Here is a 24,911-nt window from a genome sequence, read left to right on the forward strand (position 1 = left end):
AAAGTTACTTCAGCAAGTAAAGTACACATATGTGGGTTCCACCACCACAGCTTCATGTTGTTAGCTAACTTCTTTTCCTGTTCTTAAGAAAGAGGAACACCAGCAGGTTTTTGAACATAAGCAGGTTCCTCAAAGAGCTCAAAGTGGTATACAAACTCAGAAATTCCTGCCCGTAAACACAGCATTCTACCCACAATGACAAGTAAGTGAAGATGCAATAAGGCTGATTCACAAAATGGCTTGAATGGGTGTTCTTTTTTGGTCTATGTTGCCTTGTGCACTTGGCAGACAAGTCCTTTGCATTGTTTATTGTTGGCACAAGTCAGACTTGCACACTGACATAAGCTTTCATCCTGTGAAAGAATCTTTTGGCACTCCAGTCTAAACAAAAGTATTGTGCCATAAGCATTCATGAGCCAAAGCCCAGCTTGTCAGAGATATAAAGCACTGCACCTACTGGGCAGAAGTGTATATTAATGGGTAGAAACAGAAGAAAGGGGTGGGGTGGTTATTGTAAAATGAGGCCAGGAGGTCAAGTAGTGCAAGATTTACATATATTCTGGGGCTTAAGATGTATTCTGTTAATGTTGCAGAGCAGAAATAAAAGCATGGTCAAGCCCTCTGCCAAAGTGGCATGCTGAATTGTGGCTTTGCTTGTTACAAATCATTTAGAAGAAGTGTTATCCACATGTATTATTTAGTTAGGACTCAGAAAGTACGTTGCCATGTGCAAAGCAGTTGTGTGAGCTGGCTTATTTTTGTAAAGCATTATCAGATCTCTTGGGCTTTTTGGCTTCTGTCTTCACATGTATGCCAAGATATATGTGGTAGGCTCATGTTGGTAGATGTTTGATTGTGAAAGTTGTCTTATCAAGAAAGAAATATGGGCAGGAGCTAAAATGACACACAACTCTTGGCACATAGGCTCTGACTTTACTAGATCATACAAAAAACACTGAATGCTATAGGTATGCTCTTGATTAAGACATAAGGCTATAGAACAAGAGGCGTCAAGAATATCTCTAAGCCTTTGTCACTTCACTAAATTTCCTTGTTGTCCAGCATTGTTGTATTGTTTTATTCTGTTCTGTATTATGGGCCATTATGTGTACTTACCTTTCTGACCTCTGAAGAAGACCAATTTAGGTCGAAACGCGTCAGGTCAAGTTGAGTGGGTTCCCATTGAGGTTTCATGCTTTTACATAGGATAGAGGCTTATGATGGGCCCTTAAATGGTTTTAGCTTTCAACAATAAATACATGTATGTTGATTTATGATTTTTTTACGCTTTGTTTTTACTGTTCGGCTCTTTAATTGCATATTAACCTTTTAGGTTTCTTATTACAGGAGCTAAAATGGTCATGTATAAATTTAGTCCTTGAGCATATGGCTTTGTGAATTGCATACTACATTGATGTCTTTAAAATGTCTGGAAGACACTTATTACTTCCAAACATCTGCATTTAAACTAAAGCTTTGCTATGAAGATATTTGTGTATATGAAACTTCATGAAGTAGTAAAACATTAAGGCTATTTGTAATCAGGAACCTAAATTTATCAGTGAAGTTGATAAAGTGATGTCTTAAACACAGATTAGTTAATCCCTTTAATTATTGCATTGGCAGAAAAGTAAGATTCTGTTTTCTTGGGAATGGTAAAGTACTCACAACTATGGAAGCTGCATGGGTACACTTTTCTTCCTGTGCTGTTTGTTTTTTGTAAGGATTCAACTCTGGCTTTCTATTTAACTCTATGAAATACAAGTGACTGTTACATGGTGTTGCTTTGCAGTTGGTGTTACCAGTTTAAACCAGGATCTTCTGAACTACCTGATGAATCATGAGCATGTTAAGTTTTAAGCTATTTTTGTTATGGCATGCAGTGCTAATAGCAGACTTCATATTCTGAAATTTGAACAGAAATCTGCCCATTTCATGAGGATTGGCTCTTTCACTTAGAAGTGCTTTCACCTGAGGGAAAATTTTGCTTTTATGTTAATTCCCCTCCCCCAAACCCTCATTATGGTATGGCAGTGCACATTGATTTAAATGTGAAGTAAAGCCACACATTTAAAAAATACTTTTAAATAAAAATACTTTAAAATATATTTTTAAAAATACCGTTCTCCCACTACTATTAATCATAGAACAAAGTTTGAGTCCAGTGGCACCTTTAAGTCCAACAAAGTTTAGTTCTGGGTATAAGCTTTCATGTGCATGCATGCATGCACACAGAATCTTTTAACCAGAATTAAACCTTGTTGGTCTTAAAGGTGCCATTGGACTCCAACTTTGTTCTGTTGCATCAGACCAACACAGCTACCCATCTGAATCTATTATCCATGTTAGGACCACAGTCTTTCTCTTGAATTAGCTATCTAAATAGTAATAAAACATAGCAAATGTTTGGTTTTTTATTTTGCTTTTTATTTATATAGTTTAATGTTGGTGGAAATATTCTATTTTTTCTAGGTAGTTCTTTTGAAGTTACTAGTTTTTACATATATTGTATTGCTTTTAATGTATTTTTAATTTTTGCTATCTGCAATGAGTCACCTTTGTGAGAAAGTTGGGGTAGAAATGAAGCAGAGGTTGTTACTGAAATGCTAGGTGACAACATACCTCTTGAATCTAAGATAATACTGTTGGAATACTTGCAAGGCTATGTGAATATCGAGCTAGTTTTTTCTGTTCATTATTGCCAATATGGTTATAGGAGTAAACTGGGAAAATACAGAATCCCCTTATGTAAAAGAATGGTTTAATAAAAGTTGCTTTATTGACGAGACTTAGAATATTAACAGAGAACCCAAAGGGGCAGTTTACAGTTTTTGATATGTATTCTTACCACATTATTGCAGTGTCAACCAGACTGGAGCCATTGCTGCTTGCTCAAGGGCCTGACACTTGAATTCTGGGACTCTCTACCCTATTGTGCTCTCTAGCAAGCAACTCCTGCTTTTGGCCTGTCTACATAATTTTCTGAGACAGAAAGTTTCCAGAATGGGAATAACATGTATTCATATGGAAAATATACTTTAATTTACTCTTCTTTAAATTCTGTAGAGCTGATACAGTCCAGCAAAATGTCTTTGGTTTCAGCCTCATCAGAACCATGAACTCACTCAGTGGTCTTTGACAAGCCAGCTTCTCAACCCATTTCCAGATACTGGCCCTACTTTCAAGGGGTGTGTGTGTTGTAAGAGTGGCTGAGGGAAAAACATTCTTGAGAGCCAGCAGAGCATAGTGGTTAATGTGTCAGACTAGAATCTGGTCTGAATCCCCACAATAAAGCTTGTTGGTTGACCTTGAGTCAATCACATACTCTCAGCCTAACCTGCCTCAAAGGCTTATTATGCAGATAAAATGAAGGAGCAAATGACATAAGGCACTTTGCTTCCCCAGTGTGGAGAAAGGCAGGGTGTAAATGAAGGAAATAAACCATACCACTTAAGAAAAAGTGCAATATAAATACAGAAAGCTAAACCAGAAATTGAGAGTGAATTACTTAAATAATGGACTTCACAAAAATTGCTGGCGCTGCAAGCCTCAGATATATTCCCCATATAATCTCTCTGATCAGGTCAGTGGTCTATAACTATGCTACTTCAGACTTCAGAGGATTAATGAATCTTCTCTGGAGTGCCCAAGTAGCCAAGAAGTGTTATTTTTTGACTCAAGAAGGCACAGCTCTGTAGCATGAGCTCTTGAAAGTAATCTCACCTTTTAATAGTACCAGTTGGGGGATGATTTTCAAGTAACTTTTCCAATGAAGAAAAGCTAAGATATTTGGGGCTTTTTGTTTAGGAAAAATACCTTATAATAATATGGAAGTAAACAAAGATCTATGAACTGTGTAGGGGGAGAGTGTGTAGGGGAGAGAGTAGATAGGAGTTTCCCCCCATCTCAGCTGTGAATTCTGGTATAATAGAGTTACCTTGGCTGACCATAGGTTATTGTTAACCTGTTGTAAACAGTTGTCCATCTTTGAAGTGAACATTATCCATATTTTCAAACTGTTTGAGAGTTGCATAGGCTTAGAATAGATAGAACACCTGCAGGCCAAACATCTGGGGTACTTAAGGGTTTTTTTCTGCTCTTAATTGTGTAGTAACCTGTCATGTGGAATGTAACAAGCTTGGCCTTCACTATTTTTTTTATTAGAACACAGACATTGATTGCATTAGACAATGACCAAAGTAATAGAATGATGCAAAAGTCTGCTGAGGTCTCATCTTTTCTGGGCACTGTGAAGAACTGATAACAACTAAAAAAATAGCTCATGAAGATTTAATTTTATAGACCATAAAGAAGCAAGACTGCATATAAATGGTGACTAAGGTCACTTTGGCAGTCTTTGGTTTGGATGTGTGCTGTATCAATGAATATTGGCTAGAACTGTAAGCTGTGGAATAGTGTGTTGCGTAGCATCACCTGGGGAAGTAAATTAAGTCTTTAAGAAAACAAATGGCATACCGTCTCAAACTAGGTTACTGGAATAGTTTTGATGGAATTAATTGCCAGTAGGTGCTCTTTTCAATCTTTTCCCATTTTTCACAGGGCCACCAGCCAGCCTTTTCCAGCCGCCCCGTCGCCCTGGCCTGGGGACAGTTGGGAAACCAATCCGTCTCTTAGCCAATCATTTCCAGGTGCAGATCCCTAAAATTGATGTTTATCATTATGATGTGGATATCAAACCAGAAAAACGTCCCCGAAGGGTGAACAGGTATGGCTAATTTGATAGCATGTAGAACATTTGTAACTATCCTCCAGCTATTGTACATTTTTCAGTAGGTGGTTTGAGTGAAAAACTAAAATGTACGTTAAGCTTTAGGATACTAAAATTAATTGTTTAAGAACCAGAAGAACTATGGAATGCTCCTGTACTCAACTTTCAACAAACCTGATGAGAAGCTGGTATTGTGTAGAAACTACCTTATTCTTTGACTAAACTTATATGCCTCTTATTTATCTTCAGGCAGATAAAATATGTATAAATATATGTGACAAAAAATAGGAACTGTTCTGGATCATACTCAAGGTCCATATTATTCAGACTACCACAAATGAGAACTAGATTTTCTATGGGGATTCCACAGATAAGGCACAAAGCCAGGAACCTTCTCTGTTGCACCCTTGCAGCCCTTATTCAGTGGCATGCGACCAATGATCATGGAGATTTCATAGCTAATAGCTGATGATAGGCCTGTCCTCAGTTAATGGATGCATGACAGTGAATTCGCTGACTATATGTTGTCTGAAGTATCTTCTTCTTGTCATCAATTTCATTGATTCCAAATTCAGTATTAATAGGAGAGGGTGACAAAAATGTGCTTTCTCCGCACCATACATAAACATCTTTATTAGGATCCCATTTTTATAATCTCCAACCCCCTTGAACATTTAGACTTTCCTTGCCAGAGTTAGTATGGATGTTGTTTTCTGGGCCTTCCCCATCCCTACAATATTCTTGTGATGTAAACTACACACAATACTCAGATTGTAGCCATATTATACGTAGTTATTGTGATGCTGTTTTATTTTCAAGTATTAATTATTAGTATGATGATTACTTTTCCCCTATCATCACAGGCTAGATGAACTTTGCTTAGAGCAGCTCACTGATTTCTGGCTTAAAATCAACAGTTAAGGCCCTATGAGTGTATGAGGGACGGTGGCTCAGTGGTAGAGCATCTGCTTGGGAAGCAGAAGGTCCCAGGTTCAATCCCTGGCATCTCCAAAAAAGGGCCCAGGCAAATAGGTGTGAAAAACCTCAGCTTGAGACCCTGGAGAGCCGCTGCCAGTCTGAGAAGGCAATACTGACTGTGATGGACCAAGGGTCTGATTCAGTAGAAGGCAGCTTCATATGTCCATATGAAGTAAGGGGTCTTTTGCATTCTACACTTATTTCCATTGAATGTTTGCCAATTTTTTGCCTTGTTTGAAGAGAGTGTTCTGGAGCTCTTTACTCCTGCTTTCTGCTTTATTTATTCTTGAACCAGTTACCAACCTGTCCTTTGACAGCCAAATCTGTTCCAGAGCCTTTGATGAAAGACTTTTTCACAAAAGTTCTTAAGGCACCCAAATATATATCTGCCACACTATTTCTGTGTCATGCTTGTTGCCATTCTCAAAGCCACTTCAAAAGGCAGTGGGGCAGGGCTTTGCTTTGCAGAAACCATGGTAATCTTCGCCAGCAGACTTGAATCTAGATGCATAATAAACCTATATTTAATGTTTTATTTCATTTGACGCAGAACACCATTAGGCTAACTGATCTGTGATTTCCTGACTTCATGCTGGGTCCCTTTTAAAAACTGACATTGTGTTTGGTACTTTGTAATCCTCTATTGTGATGCTGCTTTTAGTGATGGGTAGTCCATTGCTTAGAGAGATCAGCGATGTCACTTTTAAGTTCTTTAGGAACTCTCAGATGTGTGCCATCCAGGCCTAGGAATGTTACTTTTTGATCTGTTTGCCACAGAATTTCATATTTCATCTACTTTAGAAATCCTCCCCAGAAATTGCTGTTCTGGCATGGATATCTGCCCAGCATCCTCAGCAAGGAAGAGAACAACTTTTTTTTTTTGAAAACAACTATAACTGTGCTGAATTTTTTGGGCAATTTTCCATATATGTTGGCCACTGTTCCCAGTCATTTCTCTTGTGTTCAGGCCCGTAGCCGTGGGGGTGGGGAGGCCCCCCAGCCCCCCCCCTTGGACTTTTATGGCCCCTCCATTCCTCGGCCCCCACTCTCTCTGCTCCGCTTTGGCAGCCCCCACCCCACTCCATTGGCGCCTCCCCCTCCCTCCCAACTCACCAATATGGCAAAACAGTGAAGAGTGGGCTTCAGGGGCTCTTTCAAAGCCACCCCCTCCCCACCAGTGGGAAAAGCCGCTCCAAGGCTGGCAGTTCGTACACCAGCTTTCCGGGGCTATCAGCAAGTTCAGCGCTGAATGTCCTGAGCACGCCAGAAAGCTGCTGTAGGAACTGCCGGCCTCAGAGTGGCTTTTTCCACCAGCGGGGTGTGTGGGTGCTTTGAAAGAGCCCCTGAAGCCTGCTCTTTACTGTTTCATCACGTTGGTGAGTTAGGAGGGAGGGGAAGGTGCTGTGTGGAGGGGGGCGGGGCCACCAGAGCGGCATGAAGATTGAGGCCAGAGGGGGGGCCGCCAGAGGGGGGCCCCCTCCATCCAAAATTTTTTCTCGTGGGCTCCCCCATCTGGAATTTTCTGGCTATGGACCTGCTTGTGTTTGTGTTCCACACCTTGTCCTGGAAACCATTTGGGATTAAGTTTTCTCCCCTCTAGCCAGTTCCATGGCTAATGGTTCCAAGGCACAAGCATTTATAGTATCTAGAAATTTACTTTGTCATGACCTAAAAGTTTGTTTACCCAGTCAGCATAAAAGCAGTTGAAATCAGCTATTGTGACTGTGTCTTGTTTCTTAGGGCTTTCTGATTTGTCTTTCTTAAAATCAGCCACCGTTTTAGTCAGGAAAGGTAGTTATGCATTCCAATACCACATTACTTTTGTGGCCTGGTTTTTCTACCCTCAACAACTGCAGAGGAGTTCGCTTTCTAATTTTACTTGGTCTCCACTCCTTCTCATTTGTAGAACACCACCACTTCTCAGTACGCCTTTCCTGTCCTTTCTGTAGTGCTTATATTTAGGGATGAACATATCCCACTGACTGTGTCCTTTACTACATTTCTGATATGCTCTGTAAATGCCTGCTTGTTTAGCTAAGTCCTATAGGTGCCTCCCCATCTTGACATGGAGGCTTCCAGTATTATAAATGTGTGTGCCTGTAATTTGGCTTGTCCTTCGTACTAACCTCTATTTAATTGGCAATTCTTTCTAGGGAGGTGGTGGATACCATGGTGAGACACTTCAAGATGCAGATATTTGGGGATCGGCAGCCTGGATATGATGGTAAAAGGAACATGTACACTGCACATCCTCTGCCCATTGGCAGGGATAGGGTAGGTGACAAATCTTCTGAGATGCTATGCACCAAGGCCGAGCACCTCCATCCTCAAGATATCATGCTTAACCTAACTTTCAGCTTACTGAAGGAGTGTAAAATATTGATTAGTATCAGGTTTTTTTAAACACATGTAAGTAGAACAATTTGCAGGAGTTTAAAGGGCATTTAAAGGCCATTAGCAGTGGCTTGGTTCACATGTACATTCGTTTTTGCAGCAAGCTTTTTTTTTTTGCCATTGCAGCCAAAATGGCAAATGATACCTTGTGCTTACTTTGCAAACTAGTATGGTTTGGTATTATGTCTGAATCAAGCCATCTTTCTTTGTGGGAGAAGGCAAGAAATGTTGACTAGGATATGTTTGATGTCTGGAAAGGACGACTTTTCATTTGGACTTTTCCAAAGGGCTTTTGATCCATTCTTAAACTAAAACTTATTGTACTTTTCAGGATTGGTAATAGTCTTCATTATTCTTGATTTTTTAACTCATTCTGGGACTAAGAACATTGTGGCATCCAAACACTTAAGTGCTTCAAGTCCTTCAGAGTTGTAAATGGAGAAAAGAGTGAAAATATTTCAGCTGCAGATGTAATCCAGTGCAGCTAAAATTGCCATAATGGTCTAGATCAAGTTTCAGTGAAGTAGCTCATTTGTCAAGCTGCTCTCTCTCGAAGAATTTTAGTATTAATGAAGTTAGAAAAATCTGCCTCCGCATCAGCTGTATAGCTTAATGATACTTCACGATTGTGTTTCCTTTAGGTGGACATGGAGGTCACTCTTCCTGGTGAAGGGAAAGACCAAACCTTTAAAGTGTCAATTCAATGGGTGTCTGTGGTGAGTCTTCAGCTGCTCCTGGAAGCTCTGGCAGGGCATCTGAATGAAGTCCCTGAAGATTCTGTACAAGCACTTGATGTCATTACCCGGCACCTTCCCTCTATGAGGTGAGTTCTTCTGGTATCTTTCTAATAGGTTTGTGTTCTATGCAGGGAAGAAGCTAGTTTAGCTGTGTCTTTGTGATACACTTCTCACATCATGTTGGTGAAATAGCTGGTGGATAAAAAAACTTCGGTAATTGATCAGGGCCTGAAAATTTTTTCCACACCCTTTGCATTGTCCACTGTAACACTGTCAGAACATCTCAAACCCTTTGAGTGCTAGCAGCCTACTGCCTATCTGCAAAGCCTGTCTGAGGAAAGAAACCTGATATATAGACTCATCCATTCTCACTAGAAACCAGAGGTCTTGTAGGCTGTTTTATGAGCTGTGGCCCATGAAAACTCATATTGAAGTAAGTTTTGTTAGTCCTTAAGGTTCCAATGGACTTCCATTTTATTTTGCTACATGCCTATCCTTTTGTAGTCTTCATGAGCTAGAGCGTATTTAGTGAGATTCATAAAATGCTTCTAGTTCATGAAGGCTCGTTTTATGATAAATATGTTAATCGTGAAGTACCACAAGACTCCTTGTTGATGTTTGTCGCAATGGACTAACCTAGCTATTACTCTGGAATTCCTTCTCATTAGGTACACTCCAGTGGGCCGTTCCTTTTTCTCTCCCCCAGAAGGTTATTACCATCCTTTGGGAGGTGGCCGGGAGGTCTGGTTTGGATTCCACCAATCTGTCAGACCTGCTATGTGGAACATGATGCTCAACATAGATGGTATGTGAGAACCCCCTTGTTTAAATGACGTAAAATTTTCCCCCTAACTTGGTATTAGTATCCTTTTTTTCCTTCCTGTTATAGTATCAGCAACTGCTTTCTACCGTGCCCAGCCTATTATTGAATTCATGTGTGAGGTCTTAGACATTCAGAACATCAATGAACAAACAAAGCCCCTTACAGATTCCCAGCGTGTTAAGTTTACCAAAGAAATCAGAGGTGAGTGTTTGAATTGACGGAACCTTTTTATATATATTGAAAGAAACGGATAAATAATAACCAGTAGCTTGATTTCTTCGGGGGGAAATCTGTGTATTCCCATCTTTGTAGCAGACAATGAATGTTGGATCCACAGCCATAATTGATTTGACAGTTATGGCATATGTCTACCATTTGTCAGCCACTATTGCTTATTCTGTGGGATTTGCTTGCTTGTGAACCATGCAGAAGTACACTAACTTGAGCATCTTTTAGAAGTTCCCGATCTTTTTATTTGTGCTGCTAAGGTAGCTTGAGCTAATCTTGCAATAGGTGAGGAGCTTCATTATATATAATTTTCTTTCTAAACTTGTGTATGTTATGACGGCAAGACTAATCTATCCTGAGCTTTTGAGAGAGAGAAATCCATGAAAAGTAGACTTTATGGTAGTCCCATAATATAAATATCAAGAGGAGGCATTTTAGACTTGGCACCCCATATCAGAGATCAAACCACTTTCTCAAACTCATTTCTCCCTGAATTTGCAGGCCTAAAAGTAGAGGTTACTCACTGCGGTCAGATGAAGAGAAAATATAGAGTTTGCAATGTTACTAGGCGACCAGCCAGCCACCAAACGTAAGTATGGCCATTCTTGCTTTGCTTTTAAGTTGAAAAAGAATGCCTGTCCTATAGTTTTAAAATTCAGGTTGCTCATAGCCTTTCTTCCTGATGGAATGAGTAACTTTTGTAGAGAGGTATGAAGATATGCCATAACTTAACAAATTTAAGTTGACATCTTCATAATTAGGCTTGGATAGCTTTAAAAATATGTAGCTGTTTATAATCTTATCCAAGCTCTGGAGTACTTGGGCGTCGTAAATATTGTTAAGTGACAAACAATCTCTCTTTGCATTGTCAAATACCCCAAGAGCAAAATGCTGTATTAAATTAGCTGTATATTTACGATAGAGCCCACTCGTGGGAAAGGATGGGGTATAAATAAATAAAATATTCTAATTTACATATTTGTATATGTAGTAGTTGCACATTCTAACTTACATAATGTACTTTTGGATGAAGTCAGAAAAGAATATTCAAGTTACATGATAGAAGTTATTTCTTATGAAAATTGATCAGAGCAATGCATCTTCTCTCCCAGGTTCCCTTTGCAGTTGGAAAATGGACAGGCTATGGAATGTACAGTAGCTCAGTATTTTAAGCAGAAGTACAGTCTGCAGTTGAAATATCCTCATCTTCCATGCCTCCAAGTAGGACAGGAGCAGAAACATACATATTTACCCCTTGAGGTAAAATAATCTGGCAACTTAATTTCCTCAGTTCTGTTGTATTCCAACATGCTCCCCTTCATACTGTCTTTCTGGTTCTAGGTGTGTAATATAGTGGCAGGCCAGCGTTGTATCAAGAAACTAACAGACAATCAGACATCGACTATGATCAAGGCAACAGCACGCTCTGCACCTGATAGGCAGGAAGAAATTAGTAGACTAGTGAGTAACTTTGGTTTGTGCTTATGAAAAAAAAGAAGGCTCTGCAACCATGAATCACAATGTGCTTCTCACAACAAGACTGTCTTTACTGTTCCAAATTGCTTCCTTGTGTCCAGTGTCAGGCTATTCCTAATCCCACTGGGTTTGTCAGATTTTTTTTTTTTGGAGGGGTGGGGGATGGATTCTCATGTTCTGGATCACATAAGGTGTGTTAATGTCAAATAATGACTTCTATGACTGCCTTTATTTACTTCATTTGTACTCTGCCTTTTCGCCTAGAGGGACCCAAAGCAGCATACATTCTCCTCTTCCCATTTTATCCTCACAACAACCCTGTGAGGTAGGTTAGGCTGAGACTGTGCAGCTGGCACAAAAGTCACTCAACAAACTTTACTGGCAGGGCAGAGATTTGGACTCATGCATCCCAGATCCTAGTATTAACCACTGCACTATGCTTGGTCTCAGATAACCTGTTTTTGTGATCTGCTTAGACTCATCTGTGTCTAAGGAAACTAATGGAATTAATTGGCTTTGGTCTTAAGCCTGGCTTGTACAGATGAAATATTCAGAGATGACTTTGTGCTCATGAGCTGCTCTCTGTCTTCAGGTGAAGAGTAATAGCATGGTAGGTGGACCTGATCCATATCTGAAAGAGTTTGGCATTGTCGTCCATAATGAAATGACAGAGCTGACGGGCAGGGTGCTGCCTGCACCGATGTTACAGTATGGAGGCCGGGTAAGTTCTCAACGGTTTGCACAAAGATGGGCGCTATGCAAATAGTTGGGCAGCGTTTAATTACTAGTTGCATTTTTGGATGCTCAAACCTGAGAGGGATTATTGGTTTTTTAAAGTAGAAAGTTGTACTAAAAAGATAAAGCTGAAATATCTACTGAACACCTGTACAAACTATTCTCATATGCATCTGTTAAAACATTTGTTAGAAATCTACTTATTTTTCAATCTTTATTTAGAACAAAACTGTTGCTACACCAAATCAAGGTGTTTGGGATATGAGAGGAAAACAGTTCTATGCTGGCATTGAGATCAAAGTCTGGGCTGTTGCTTGCTTTGCTCCTCAGAAGCAATGCAGGGAAGACTTGTTAAAGTAAGTAACAATATTTTGAACACAGTGATTTTTTTTCCCCTTTTGCAGCTGATTTTTGGTTACTCTTTATTGAGCAGTCTTGTGCTGCCAGCAGTCCTATCGTGAAAGGGAAATCAGTGAACTGACAGCACAGAAGTCTACATTTCTTTTGGATTGCATGCCAGACAACACACAATCACTTGTGGGATGAAGGGAGCTTTGACTCTTGAAATTGAAACTGAGAAATTGCAAGTTGACAGCTTAAAAATGCCTTGCAGAATCACATTAAGGGCTTGTCTCATCTGGTACTCTGTTTCCAACAGTGGGTAACTAGGTGACTGAGTGTGCACTAAAGGGTAGATGGCTGATAGGGATGGGCATGAACTGGGAAAATGGAATTCACTTGCTGAGTTGTGGTGAAGTGTAGAGAAGGCATTTAAAGAGACAATGTTCTCTTTTGATGGCTTCTCCAAGCCCCAGTGCCAGCAAGTCTGCTGACATGAACCATATAAATCTGCCAAAGCCACTTGGGAGGTTTGTGGGGGCAGGATGGCACGAACTGAGGTTTGAAAAAAACCACAAACTGGGCTCAGTTCATGATGAATTTTGGTTTGTAATTTGGTTTGTGCCCATTCCTAATGGTGGACCCCAGCATCTGGTGTTCAGTCCATGTATTTAGCTGTTTCCATTAGATACCGTGGCTAATGACTGTTAAGACTTCTCCAGGAACTTGTGTAATCATAATACCATTAATGCATGAGATTTTGAACTGTTGGCTTTACTACCCCTGTGACTTCATCTGAATTTGTTATATAGGAGTTTTACTGACCAGCTGCGGAAGATCTCCAAGGATGCAGGAATGCCAATCCAAGGACAGCCTTGCTTCTGTAAATATGCACAGGGTGCAGACAGTGTGGAGCCCATGTTTAAACACTTAAAGTTAACTTATGTTGGCTTGCAGCTAATAGTTGTGATCCTCCCAGGAAAGACGCCAGTTTATGGTAAGTGGGGGGAGAAGATAATTTAATTAACAGTAATAGAACAATGACTGTGTCAGATAATATGTGCATAATGATACCTCTGGCTAATTAGCATAGCTTTTCCACTTGCAGTATGCGTATATAAACTGGCATTGATAAAATAACTGGTTCTTTCTAATTTGTATGGGAGCAGAGTATCCAGCCCAGCTAACTGTAAAACAGGTGGAATATCATGTAAGGGGATTTATTGTTTTTGTTTTCAGCTGAGGTCAAGCGTGTTGGGGATACTCTTCTAGGCATGGCCACCCAGTGTGTTCAGGTGAAGAATGTTGTCAAAACCTCTCCACAGACTCTGTCGAACCTCTGTCTGAAGATTAATGCAAAGCTCGGAGGAATAAACAATGTTCTTGTACCACATCAAAGGTCAGATTACACTTGAACCTCATTGAAAGGTCTAAATGTAGTAGGCACATACCCAATTGATTTTGATGTACCTATTATTGCTGTTGGGTTAGAATGCAAGAATTTGAGACTGCTAGTTCTGTAGAATATCCTGCTTGATTTAAAATGTTCTAGGTTTCTTACTTATAGCATTAAAATATGGAGAAACAAATCTCCGTCTTGATTGCACCTGTGTTGCTATCCTAGGGCCAGAAAACCTTTATTCCTTTTTTGGTTTCAAGTTTCCATCTCTCTATGGTGACCAGAATGATGCACTTTTCCATGTAACAGCCTGTATTCTTCCTGTTACTACATGTATACCGGTTACCAGCAGCACAGTTTTGGGCAGGGTTACTGCACTCCAAGCCTGTTCAAATCGGTGGACTGATTCGGCACAGAATTTTGCTCCCAGAATCCTAACAAAGCCACATTCTTTTCCTCTCCACCTACAGGTTTCCAGATGTACTGTTTTATGCAAAATGTGCTGTTCTAAATAGACTTGTGGTGATCTGAATCAATAGTTGCTTTATTTGAATGTGTTGTGGCACGCTATTTTATTTTTGTTCTTACGCTACAGTAGTGACGGGTTTGCTTGCCCTGGTCTGGATGCTGTTATGAAGCAGGATTTCTCTCCCACACATTGTGGTGCATCTGTGTGCCTTCTTGCTTTTCACCATCTTTATTGCAGCCTTTCTGAAACCTACTTTACTGTGATGGTTGTGAAAGATTGTGGCAAATCTGAGGTGGCAGCCACATGACAAAGATAAAGCCCAGATCTTCGCGTTCCTTGCCATATTGGTCCCATTTTCTTTGATCCAGTCCCTTGCTGCAACCACGCTCCCCCCCCCCCCCCCACTGGAGTGAAAAGGGCTAAAGACCTTTTAAAAATGGAAGCTGAGAATTCAGTGAAACTAGTAGTATGAATCATAACTGAGCTGGCTGGCTCAGTTGTGCCAAACCAAACTTCTGTTGACCTGAACCCAGAACACTAGTAATGTGACTTCTTGCTTTGCTTGATCAGTTGCTGAACTATTTGAACCCACCTCCAAATCTCACCCTTCCAGCCACTGCACAACACTGTTCCTCTGACATTGGGCTTTAGTTCTTGGTTTGCAAAACTTCTGGGCTAAATTTGTGTGAGCAGGGACCGATGTTAAGCTGGGAGTGTAGAATATTAGTGTCCAGCTGTCCTTCCTGAATTTTGAAATGAAACTCTTCTTTTTCATCCCTTTGACCAGGCCCTCAGTGTTCCAGCAGCCAGTGATCTTCCTGGGAGCAGATGTCACTCACCCACCTGCTGGGGATGGGAAGAAGCCTTCCATAGCCGCTGTAGTAGGCAGCATGGACGGCCACCCCAGTCGCTACTGTGCTACAGTGCGGGTTCAGACCTCCCGCCAGGAAACTTCCCAGGAGCTTTTATACAGTCAGGAAGTGATCCAGGACCTGACCAACATGGTGCGAGAACTGCTGATCCAGTTCTATAAATCCACCCGTTTCAAGCCCACAAGGATTATCTACTACAGGGGAGGCGTGTCAGAAGGGCAGATGAAGCAGGTACTAATCAGGGGACAGTTGCTGGTGTGTGCGTGTGTGATGGGGTGCTTGTTTATGTTCAAAAGCGGGAGTCATCCAGTTTTGAGAATCTGTTGGGAGGACCATGTACTTAACAGATTGTGCCACTGGAACCAGTTCTGAGATCCTAAGACATCCAGTGACATCAGAGTTTACAGCTCCAATGGACACGTCTACCTCCTTCACTTCTTGTGTAGGTTTGGCATGTTGGAAAACACCAATAGAGCATAGATGGGTCCTGATTCTGGGTAACTTTTCTGCATTTTTCTTCCAGAGTGATGATTTGGGATTCATGTGAAGCAAGTAAAAATACCACGGTTTTCCTGATGGAAGCCATTTGTTTGGATATGTGTAAAATCTAAATAAGGAGTTGCTCTTATATCTAGGATATGGTTTAGTGGAAAGCATTTCTGTTGCATCTTTCAGTCCTAAAACTTCATAACTCCTTAACTGCTTACAAGAGGTTTTACAGTAACTGCTTTACAATAGATGCTGGTCTTAAGGTATGGAAAATTTGCACTAGCAGAAAAGACTGATTATTTGTGTAGCTTAAACTGCTTTCCTGGTTATGTCTGCTGTGTGCCAGCAGGCTGTCTTAATGGTAATGTGTGAGAGAACTGTTTATATCTTGTGATTTTTAAACCTTGATGAGCCAGTTTCTGCTTATACTTTATGTGATCAGCAGTGAAACATCCCGTACCCGTTTCCTTTATAGAAAGCAGTTGGTTGTGCTTTGAATGTTTTTGCAGGTTGTGTCTATGTTGTGTATCCATCTAAAATATTTTCTCAATCTAGGTAGCTTGGCCAGAACTCATAGCAATCCGGAAGGCCTGCATCAGTTTGGAGGAAGACTATAGGCCAGGAATTACTTACATTGTTGTGCAGAAAAGGCACCACACAAGACTTTTCTGTGCTGACAAAACTGAAAGGGTAGGTAATGCAAGATTGGGAAAGGTGGGGTGGATAGAACCTTCTGAAAACTGCACACTTTATAAAAAGGTGGGAAGTGCATGTGCATTTCATAAGGCCACTTTTTTCATGCCACAGTAGCTTGTAATCGGACACATCATGCAGAAGCTGCAAACCTAATTTCTTAGATCAGTTGTATCCTTTCAGTCATGTTGCTGTTAGGTTACTGCTGACCCATTATGACCAGCCCAAAGGCCACACTGAGAACCAGTAGCTTCAGTGTGGCTTAGAGGCTGAAGCTATAGTACAAGTTCTGACCCAGCAGTGTAGCATCTTTCAGGTACTCCAAATAAGCTAGAGGTAAACAACTGGTTTTGGTTGTTGTAGAGATTTGAAGAGTGGTGAGGAAAGGCAAGAGATATAGCCGCAATGGAACAATTATCTCTTTCAGCTGATACTTCACAGCTGTACTCCGTATTACTGGATATTGTTGTTCTGGCTGTACCTGATGCGTGAGGTGAAAGGGCCCTGGTGGAAGGAACTGGCCAGTTGCTGAATATTGGGGTTTGCCCCACTTTGCTAGCCTGATGTTGTAAAGTGCATGCTGCTGCTCAGGCCAGGGAAGTTTTAAAAAAAACCCTCCTTCAGTGCAGTTCTAAAACTGTGTTGTGAACAAAGTTGAATTTGCTTATTAACTCAGTGAATCTAATAGGTTGGAAAAAGTGGCAATGTTCCAGCAGGCACTACTGTGGACAGCACCATCACGCACCCCTCTGAATTCGATTTTTACCTCTGTAGCCATGCAGGGATTCAGGTAAGCAGCATTCTTACTGCTTCTCTTACTGATGGTTTGATCACAGCTTCACGTCTGTTGAGGCTGTTGTACACCAATGGCAGCTTTTCAGAAAAGCCATTGACATGTAGCGGCCTTAATGTAGGAACAGATGCTCTCAACCCCTGTGGGAATACAATAATGTGCCTTCTGGAAGCCACTGCCATAATCCCCCCCTTTTTTTACTTGCTTCATTGATTTCCAGTCTTTCTCCAACAATGAGGATCCAAAGCCGCTTGGATAGTTATCCTGTTTTCCATTTTATCCTCACAACAACCTGTGAAGTGACTGGCCCAAGGTCACCCAGCCCAAGGTCACCCAGCAAGCTTCCATGGCAGAGGAGGGATCTGAACCTCTGTCTCCCAGATTGTAGTCGAACATGCTAACTGCTATATTATACTTGCTGTAATATATTATTCTGTTATTAATATATTATGCTGTTTTTCTTGGTGAATAGCATTCACCGATGACTTGAGAAAACTTTCCCCCAGAAAAATCTTGATTATCAGTCCCTGGGTGTGTAAACTGCAGCCTTTAGAAAGGAGGGGCAAAAACCATCACTAACAGGTACCTATGAAGATAGATTCAAGTGGGTAGCAATGTTGGTCTGAAGCGCCAGGACAAAGTTTGAGTCCAGCGGCACATTTAAGACTAACGAAGTTTAATTCTGGTTATAAGCTTCCTGTGTGTATGCTGATGAAGTGTGCATGCACACGGAAACCAGAATTAGACTTCGTTGGCCTTAAAGCTGCCACTGGACTCGAACTTTGCAGGCATCTAGTCATCTTTCTTAAGCGTTGTCAGTGTTCTCAATTTGTGATGGATTTACTGCTCTTCTCCTGCTCAGGGAACCAGCCGCCCTTCTCACTATCAAGTCTTGTGGGATGACAACTGCTTCACTGCTGACGAATTGCAGCTGCTGACATACCAGCTGTGTCACACTTACGTCCGGTGCACACGGTCTGTCTCAATCCCTGCTCCGGCGTACTATGCCAGGCTGGTAGCCTTTAGGGCAAGGTACCATCTTGTGGACAAAGACCACGACAGGTGAGGAGTTGCCAGGGGCTTGGAATAAAAACGTGTGCTCTTGTTAGGTTGTACTCTATGCAAATGGTAATCTCAAAGGTTGGTTTCCCTCCTTTCATCATGTTCTACAGCTGGTTTCAGCTGGTTCTACAGTTGTTTTGAAGGAAAGTCTGTTGTAAAATTAGGGGCGAGTGTGGCATTGCTGGCTGTTTGCCCTTGCTTATAGGCAACATTCATGTGCCTGGCCTCACTGAGGACTCTTCCTTTCCTACATTATAGCATAGAACTGTGTCTCAGCTTGCAGTGCTGTGGTTAGGGAGGATGGGGGGGTGGGGTTATTGAGGCTGAATGAGCAGGGCATAACCACATAAGGAACCATGTTCAAGGGATTTCTGAGCTGATAAAGGAGCACTTGCTCAAACTGGGATACTTCTGGAGGAGCCACAGCTCAATGGTAAAGAAGATCTTGGGTTCAGTTTCTTGCATACTTAGTTGCAGTTTCTGGTGGCAAGGGTAGAATTTGCCTTAGGCCCAAGTGAACTGTTGTCAGTGAAGAGAGTGCTGTTGCAGAGAACTGTTTCAGAGTTACATACTTCATCAGAATTAATCAGAACTTAGTATCACACTTTTCTTCCCATGTGTTGCTAAAAGTTTTCTTTCCCCTGCCTCCCCGTTCATACGCATCTTCTTGCATCAAGACTTGTTTTTCCTCCTACGGAAATTTTAAATATGTACAGCAGTTTTTAAAATGTACAGAAGTTTAAAAATGTATAGTTTGAATGACATGAGGGTCAAACTCCCTTCTCCACAAGGGCCAACAGCACTGATGCAGTGGGCCCATTCATCTTGTCCCATTGAGTTGTTTGGTATTGAGTGTTGTGTGCAGGTGTGTGGGTGCCCTGCCTGATGTGAATCTGAGATAAGTCCCACTTGGGGAGGAGGGGCATGATGAGATGAGTTTATCTTAGATCCGGGTTCTTCTCAGCACTTGCCTGAATGAGTGAAAAGAATGTTCTAAGTGCTGTGGTATGAGCAAAAGTTTATTGGTGATCAGGTCTTCCTACCAGTTATATGGGTTTTCCAGAAGAATATGCATTGAAACATTATGCAGTGCCCTATGTAGAGCATGATCTGATTAGTGCATTTGTTTTGACTTGCACTTAGTAACCCAAAGTTTACAAAATACCTCATGACAACTTTATATCCTAATAACAATTCAGACACCTAAATTGCAGTATATTATTGGGAGAAGAGTAAGCCTCATGTTTAAATGTAAAGTTACAACAAATTCCGAGCTGTATACACAAGTTTTATAATGTATGTATTTCCTTTACATTGTTCAAAGCAGAGATGGGGAAGCACTGGAAACTGTTGGTGTTTAACATAAGAACATAAGAGAAGCCATGTTGGATCAGGCCAACGGCCCATCAAGTCCAACACTCTGTGTCACACAGTGGCAAAAAATTTTATATACACACATACACTGTGGCTAATAGCCACTGATGGACCTGTGCTCCATATTTTTATCTAAACCCTTCTTGAAGGTGGCTATACTTGTGTTTATTTAAGGTCACTCGCAAAACAGCAAGATATGCTGCAGACATCTTTGTTTCAACAAAATTTAATACTGTTCTGTGGAGGAATACCTCTGTTTCCTCACTTTTCATGGCAGCACTTGCTATGTCCACACTATTGATGATTACAGTATCCTTTTCACCATATGAGAGGGAGACAAATGAGAAGAGTTTGAATTTTGAGTTAACCTGATCAGGTGAATTCATAACTTGATATTTTTAATTTAATTATATGTATAGTTGTACTCCCCTCTATAGTTGTACTCTTTCACACAATTCTTGTGGATAATTACAACTTTTAAACTGCTTAGCTTGCCTAATATTACATTAACTGGCATCTATTGCTGACTATACAAAACAACGAATCTTCAGAAATGGAAAAATTTTCACAGAAAAAATGCACTGGAAAGTTTTCTGTCCCACATCTGCTTCTCAAAGTTTCTCATCAGCAATTAGTGTGTTAAAGATGGATGTGACAAGTGTTTGAAGGCTGTTGGCTCTCTACCCTATTTAAAGTTTCTTGCATGTAAGTTCTGCCACTGCTGCCACTTTGTGCACACTTACTTTTCTCTGTGCTGGCAACTGGATGGGTACCGGAAGGAGGTGATACCCCTCAAGATGCAGCAGTAGCTGCCCCCCCTGCTCCTGGCTAAATCTTAAGTGAACACTGATAACTGGAATAAGGAACTTGAGGGCAAGGTGGGGTCAATTGAGAGGAGACAAGAAACAGTGCCTCAGTGTTCGTTTTTATTTTTATATTTATATCCCAATTTTCTCCCCGGGGGGGGCGGGGTGCAAAGCAGCTTGTATGGTTTCCCCCTCCCTTTTATCTTCACAGTAATATTGTCTATCCCAAAGTCACCCATCGAACTTCCATGGCAGAGTGGGGATTGCCAGAAACTTGAACAACTACACCACAGGTTGCCTTTTAACTCAGTGGTCTCTTGCCTCTTACAGTGCTGAAGGCAGCCATGTGTCGGGACAGAGCAACGGCCGAGATCCTCAAGCGCTAGCCAAGGCAGTGCAGATCCATCACGACACCCAGCACACAATGTATTTTGCCTGATGTGTACCCAAGGAGCTGAGGCAAGAGTGGCAGCCTGGATGGGCACTCCAACTACTACTGATGGTCAGGGCTCAGTTTTGTTTTGGGCTGTATCCACCAGCAGCTCTTCGGAGGGTTGTACTGAAACAGCATTTGCAGCAACGTCTGATGCAGATACACAATTGAGCCATTTTTACTTTATGGTTTTCAGTAAATTGAAATTTCATAAGGACAGTCTTTGCATCGGACTGAATTTTTACCTCAAAGCGCGAAAGGCTGATTATCCTTAAAAACAAGTTTTTAAATGGACTTGGCACGAAAGGTTTTTATTGAAATATTTTGCTAATCAGTTTTTGAGTTACCTCTTCATCGTCCCCCATTAAGCTGATCAAGAAAGCTGAATTCCTCCTGAGCCGCTTTCCCCACTGTTTAGCGAGTCTCCAGAATGGCAAACCATCTTATTCCACTGTTCTGCTATGTGGGGGGGCCATACATATATAAATATAGATAGATAGACTTTATAAATTGAACTTTTACTGTAAAACGCCTTTCAACAAACATTAATTTTCAGAGGTATTGCTGTTTTTCTTTTCTTTGTCCAGTTTTCCTAGTCCTCTTTGTAAATCTCTTGGCAGTCATGGGCTGCAAAAGCAATTGCACTATTACTGCGAATTCATCTTGGTGGTTCTTGTTCTGTGAATGTGTAGTGTAAGCAGACGGCAGTGCCGTTCAACAGATCTAAACAAAACATGCAGCTGCTGCCGTGCGCTTCGCAATGCTGAACTGCTTCCCCCTCTTAAAAAGTAAGTGACAAAGTTCTAAAAGATTAGTTTTAGGTATTTTTTCAGACATTACAAAAAGTGCCCATTTTATGCTGCTGTGTTTGATGAATCAGTCATTTTTAATACTCTTTTTCATAGAAGGTTTTAACTTTGGCAATAAATATTTTTTTTAAGTACCCTGGCAGTAACTTTTCTAGCTGAACTTTACATGAGTTACAGCCAACTGATCTCATGTAGGGTTGACTCTTAACTGTCCTACGGAGAAAATTTGACAGTTCTTAAAAGTGGATCAGAAGAGGCTCCCTTCATGCTTTTTACAAATGATTATTTTTAACTGTTTTATATTCACCATTGGTCTGTCTGCCCCCCCCTTTTTTATATAAGCTTGGAAAGTGGGTGTTCCGCATAGGAAAGGCTTTGCCAATATGTATAGCTGTGTATAGTGTGACAGTTGCAATCTGAAGATTTTTACCAGCATTTTAAAACTTTGTTCCTCTGATGATTTAGGTTGCCCGCATGTACAGTAACATTCAATAGCATGTGTGAAGTGTAAATTTAATATTGATCCTGACCTGTTTCTATAAATTAGGACTCTTATTTGCTTGAGTCCTTCCCACTAAAATACATAATTCAAAAGCGGGAGTGAGCTGCAGATGGGGTAGTGTTACATTGAAACTAGCTTGTAAGTGTTAGCGCAAGATGCTTTAAGTCCCTAATTTTTAACCTACATGATGTGACACCACTGTGAACATTGGGAATTTTGCCAATAATTGCACTCTGAAAGTCTCTGAAATGGGCAGATGGTGTTGCAGAGTCCTGACCTTGTGAGGTTTCGTAACCGGCCCTCGAGAGGTCAGCAGGTATGCTGTTGTGGTTCTGATTTCCTTCAGTCTTTGACATAAAGCTTGTAAATAAATGAAAGTTTACATTTCTAATACTCTCATTCAGCTGAAGTTAGTCTTCATAAAGAAGTTTTGCAAGCTCCTTCCAGAATTGTACGTTGCAGTGGGAGAACGACCAGCGTTTAAAGTTTCCTCTTCCTTCTTGGATATGGGAGTGAAACAAGTTCAGCTTGGATCCCTAATGCTAGATAGGTTGAGAATACTAGGTTTTCTCTCTTTCTCTTTCAAAAGAATACCTCAGTTGGGTAATAATCAGGACATGGGGAAGGAGAGTAACCACTGCTTCAGTTAGCCTGCTGCTTTTCTTTTCTTTTCTTTCCTTTTCCTTTCCTTTCCTTTTTTTTCTTAAATACTTGTTCAGGGAGAAGGTGCAAGAATCGAACTCCTGCTGGCCCTAACATATGGAGAACTGAGGCACCTTGAAGTGTATAAGCACCTGTTTAGTGTGTAGGGTTTTGTTTTATTGCACTAGGTAAGAGCATGGCTGAGAGACAAGGGAAGGCATGCAGAAAAGGCAGGCAGGTGTCACCGCACCAGGCATCTCTTGCACAGGCAGGGCAGAGAGAGGTCCTTTATTAGCCCGCCTGCAAGGTGGCCAGCTCTTTGAACCTCAAACTGTGCAGACAGAGGAACCTCAACTAGGTTCTGGCTAACCTGACATGAAAGAAGAGAACAAGGCCAGGGCTAGCGGAAATGGTCTTCTCATCCTCTGTCATAGGGGGGAAATAAGCTTTCTTGTGCATTAGAGACCACAGCTATTGTTGAGTCTTCTGTATTTTTATTTTTTGCTTTCTCACAATGAATTTTATCATCCAAAAAAAAAAGTCTATGGAGAAACTTTTTGCCAACTTTTGCACTTTCTTGGAGTTTTTCATGAATTATTTTCCTTTATGCTTTATTTTCCTCCCCTCTAATGGAAATGTTTTTGTGCAAAAATGTTCAGCTATCGCTGAAGAGTGCAGTGATGTCTTTTGGGTGGGGATGTTTTAAAGCTAAGGCTTTATTGGAGGTGGGGGGACGATAGCAAAATGTCTTCAGGACTAATAACTACAAGATCTGATTGCGGCAATATTTTTTGTGTGGCTGAGGCTGAGACTGCTGATCAGAGCTAGCTCAGCATCCCCACCCCAAGGGACAGAATTGTTATGCATGTGTCAATCAATGGGAAGACGTGCATTCTGTAGCTGTAGTTCTTAGGGTGTTTGGAATTGTGTTTAGGTTTTTCCCCTTTGGTTTAAAGCCTGTTGGCTGTTGTTTATATGTTGTGGAAGATTTTTCAAATGTAGCATATGGGAGTGTGAGGGGGAGGGAATGGGAAGGGGGCAGTTGGTATTTAAAATGCAGCAAATTCCTGCTTTCTCCCTCCCCAAACCTATTCTGCTTTTTTGTGAGCAGTCCAATCCTGAAAGGGTTCTGAGAAGCATTGGGTTTGTAGCAGTGGGGGGGGGGGGCGGTTAGGTGGGGTTCAGTTTGTTGACTCCTATGCTGTGAGGGGCTGTGACTTTGCCAGGCACCAAAAGGTGACCTCCAAAGAGGCATAATCACTGGGCTGCAGCAGCTCAGTTCCATGCAGCCCATATCGTGTGATCCAAAAACGTATCTGCTCCTCTCCTCCTTATATCAAAAAAGCCTTTGTCTCTCAGTGGGCACAAGGCTTCCTTTTTTTGTTCTGATATCTTCACGCAGCTCCATCTCCCCAACTCCCCCAACTACCTTCGTGGATGTGCTGTAGAATTTTTTTTCCTTCTCTTCTTGCTCAATAGCAAGGCTGTTGCTCTGCTTTCATTTTAGGAAAGGAGAGCTTGGAGGGCATTGTATCAATACTGTTTTCAGCTGCAAGGTTTTTTCCCTTGTGCAATTTGAGGAAAGAACATATGTGAATATCACAAAAGGGTTTTCTTTATACCTTGCTGTTAGCAATTTTGTGATATTTCTATGTCTAGGGCCTGAAACTTGTATGTAAAACTTGTTTGCATTTGTTCATTTTTGACTTCCGATGTATTTTTCTTTGATTCTATATTGTTAGACTTGTACTGTTTTAAATTGTATTTTATTAAAATTGGACTGGATGTATGTCTATAGCAATACGAGGTACTTTTTTCTTTGAAAAAACAAAACAAAAATCCCTATTTGGGAGAGAGGGGTTAGCAGACCCTCGCTGAAATAATTTGCTGGCTGTGTATAACTGCAATGTATTTTTTCTTAGCCTGCAGGGATTTTGTGTTCATGTGTCCAAAAAAATGATAATAAAGGCATTTGTGTGCCAAATGTTTTCTTTATTGGTGTATAATAAAAATATAGCCTGAAATATTTTTTGCTTGTAACAGAAATGTCTGATTTGAAGTCTAAAAAGGACTAAGAATATAACATGTTAAGGAAACTTCTAGTAGTATGTAAACTCACAAATGTAAAG

General features: G+C 41.0%; 1 protein-coding gene across 2 annotated transcripts in view; it reads left to right on the forward strand.

Moving 5' to 3' along the window:
• Nucleotides 1–24,766, forward strand: part of LOC132586115 (protein argonaute-4) — a 44,544-nt gene extending 19,778 nt beyond the window's left edge. For both annotated transcript variants that reach the window (XM_060258065.1, XM_060258066.1), the window contains exons 2-18: nt 4,561–4,726; nt 7,861–7,981; nt 8,743–8,924; nt 9,507–9,643; nt 9,728–9,862; nt 10,391–10,478; nt 11,002–11,149; nt 11,231–11,350; nt 11,958–12,086; nt 12,323–12,456; nt 13,252–13,436; nt 13,679–13,838; nt 15,095–15,410; nt 16,224–16,358; nt 17,050–17,151; nt 18,017–18,216; nt 20,727–24,766. In XM_060258065.1, coding sequence (XP_060114048.1) covers nt 4,561–4,726; nt 7,861–7,981; nt 8,743–8,924; nt 9,507–9,643; nt 9,728–9,862; nt 10,391–10,478; nt 11,002–11,149; nt 11,231–11,350; nt 11,958–12,086; nt 12,323–12,456; nt 13,252–13,436; nt 13,679–13,838; nt 15,095–15,410; nt 16,224–16,358; nt 17,050–17,151; nt 18,017–18,216; nt 20,727–20,835 — 2,567 coding nt within the window. In that variant the 3' untranslated portion in view covers nt 20,836–24,766. The remainder of the gene's footprint in view (nt 1–4,560; nt 4,727–7,860; nt 7,982–8,742; nt 8,925–9,506; nt 9,644–9,727; nt 9,863–10,390; nt 10,479–11,001; nt 11,150–11,230; nt 11,351–11,957; nt 12,087–12,322; nt 12,457–13,251; nt 13,437–13,678; nt 13,839–15,094; nt 15,411–16,223; nt 16,359–17,049; nt 17,152–18,016; nt 18,217–20,726) is intronic.
• Nucleotides 24,767–24,911: the final 145 nt, after the last annotated feature.

Source organism: Heteronotia binoei, chromosome 17 (assembly GCF_032191835.1).
Source record: "Heteronotia binoei isolate CCM8104 ecotype False Entrance Well chromosome 17, APGP_CSIRO_Hbin_v1, whole genome shotgun sequence".
In the NCBI taxonomy this organism is placed as follows: Eukaryota; Metazoa; Chordata; class Lepidosauria; order Squamata; family Gekkonidae; genus Heteronotia; species Heteronotia binoei.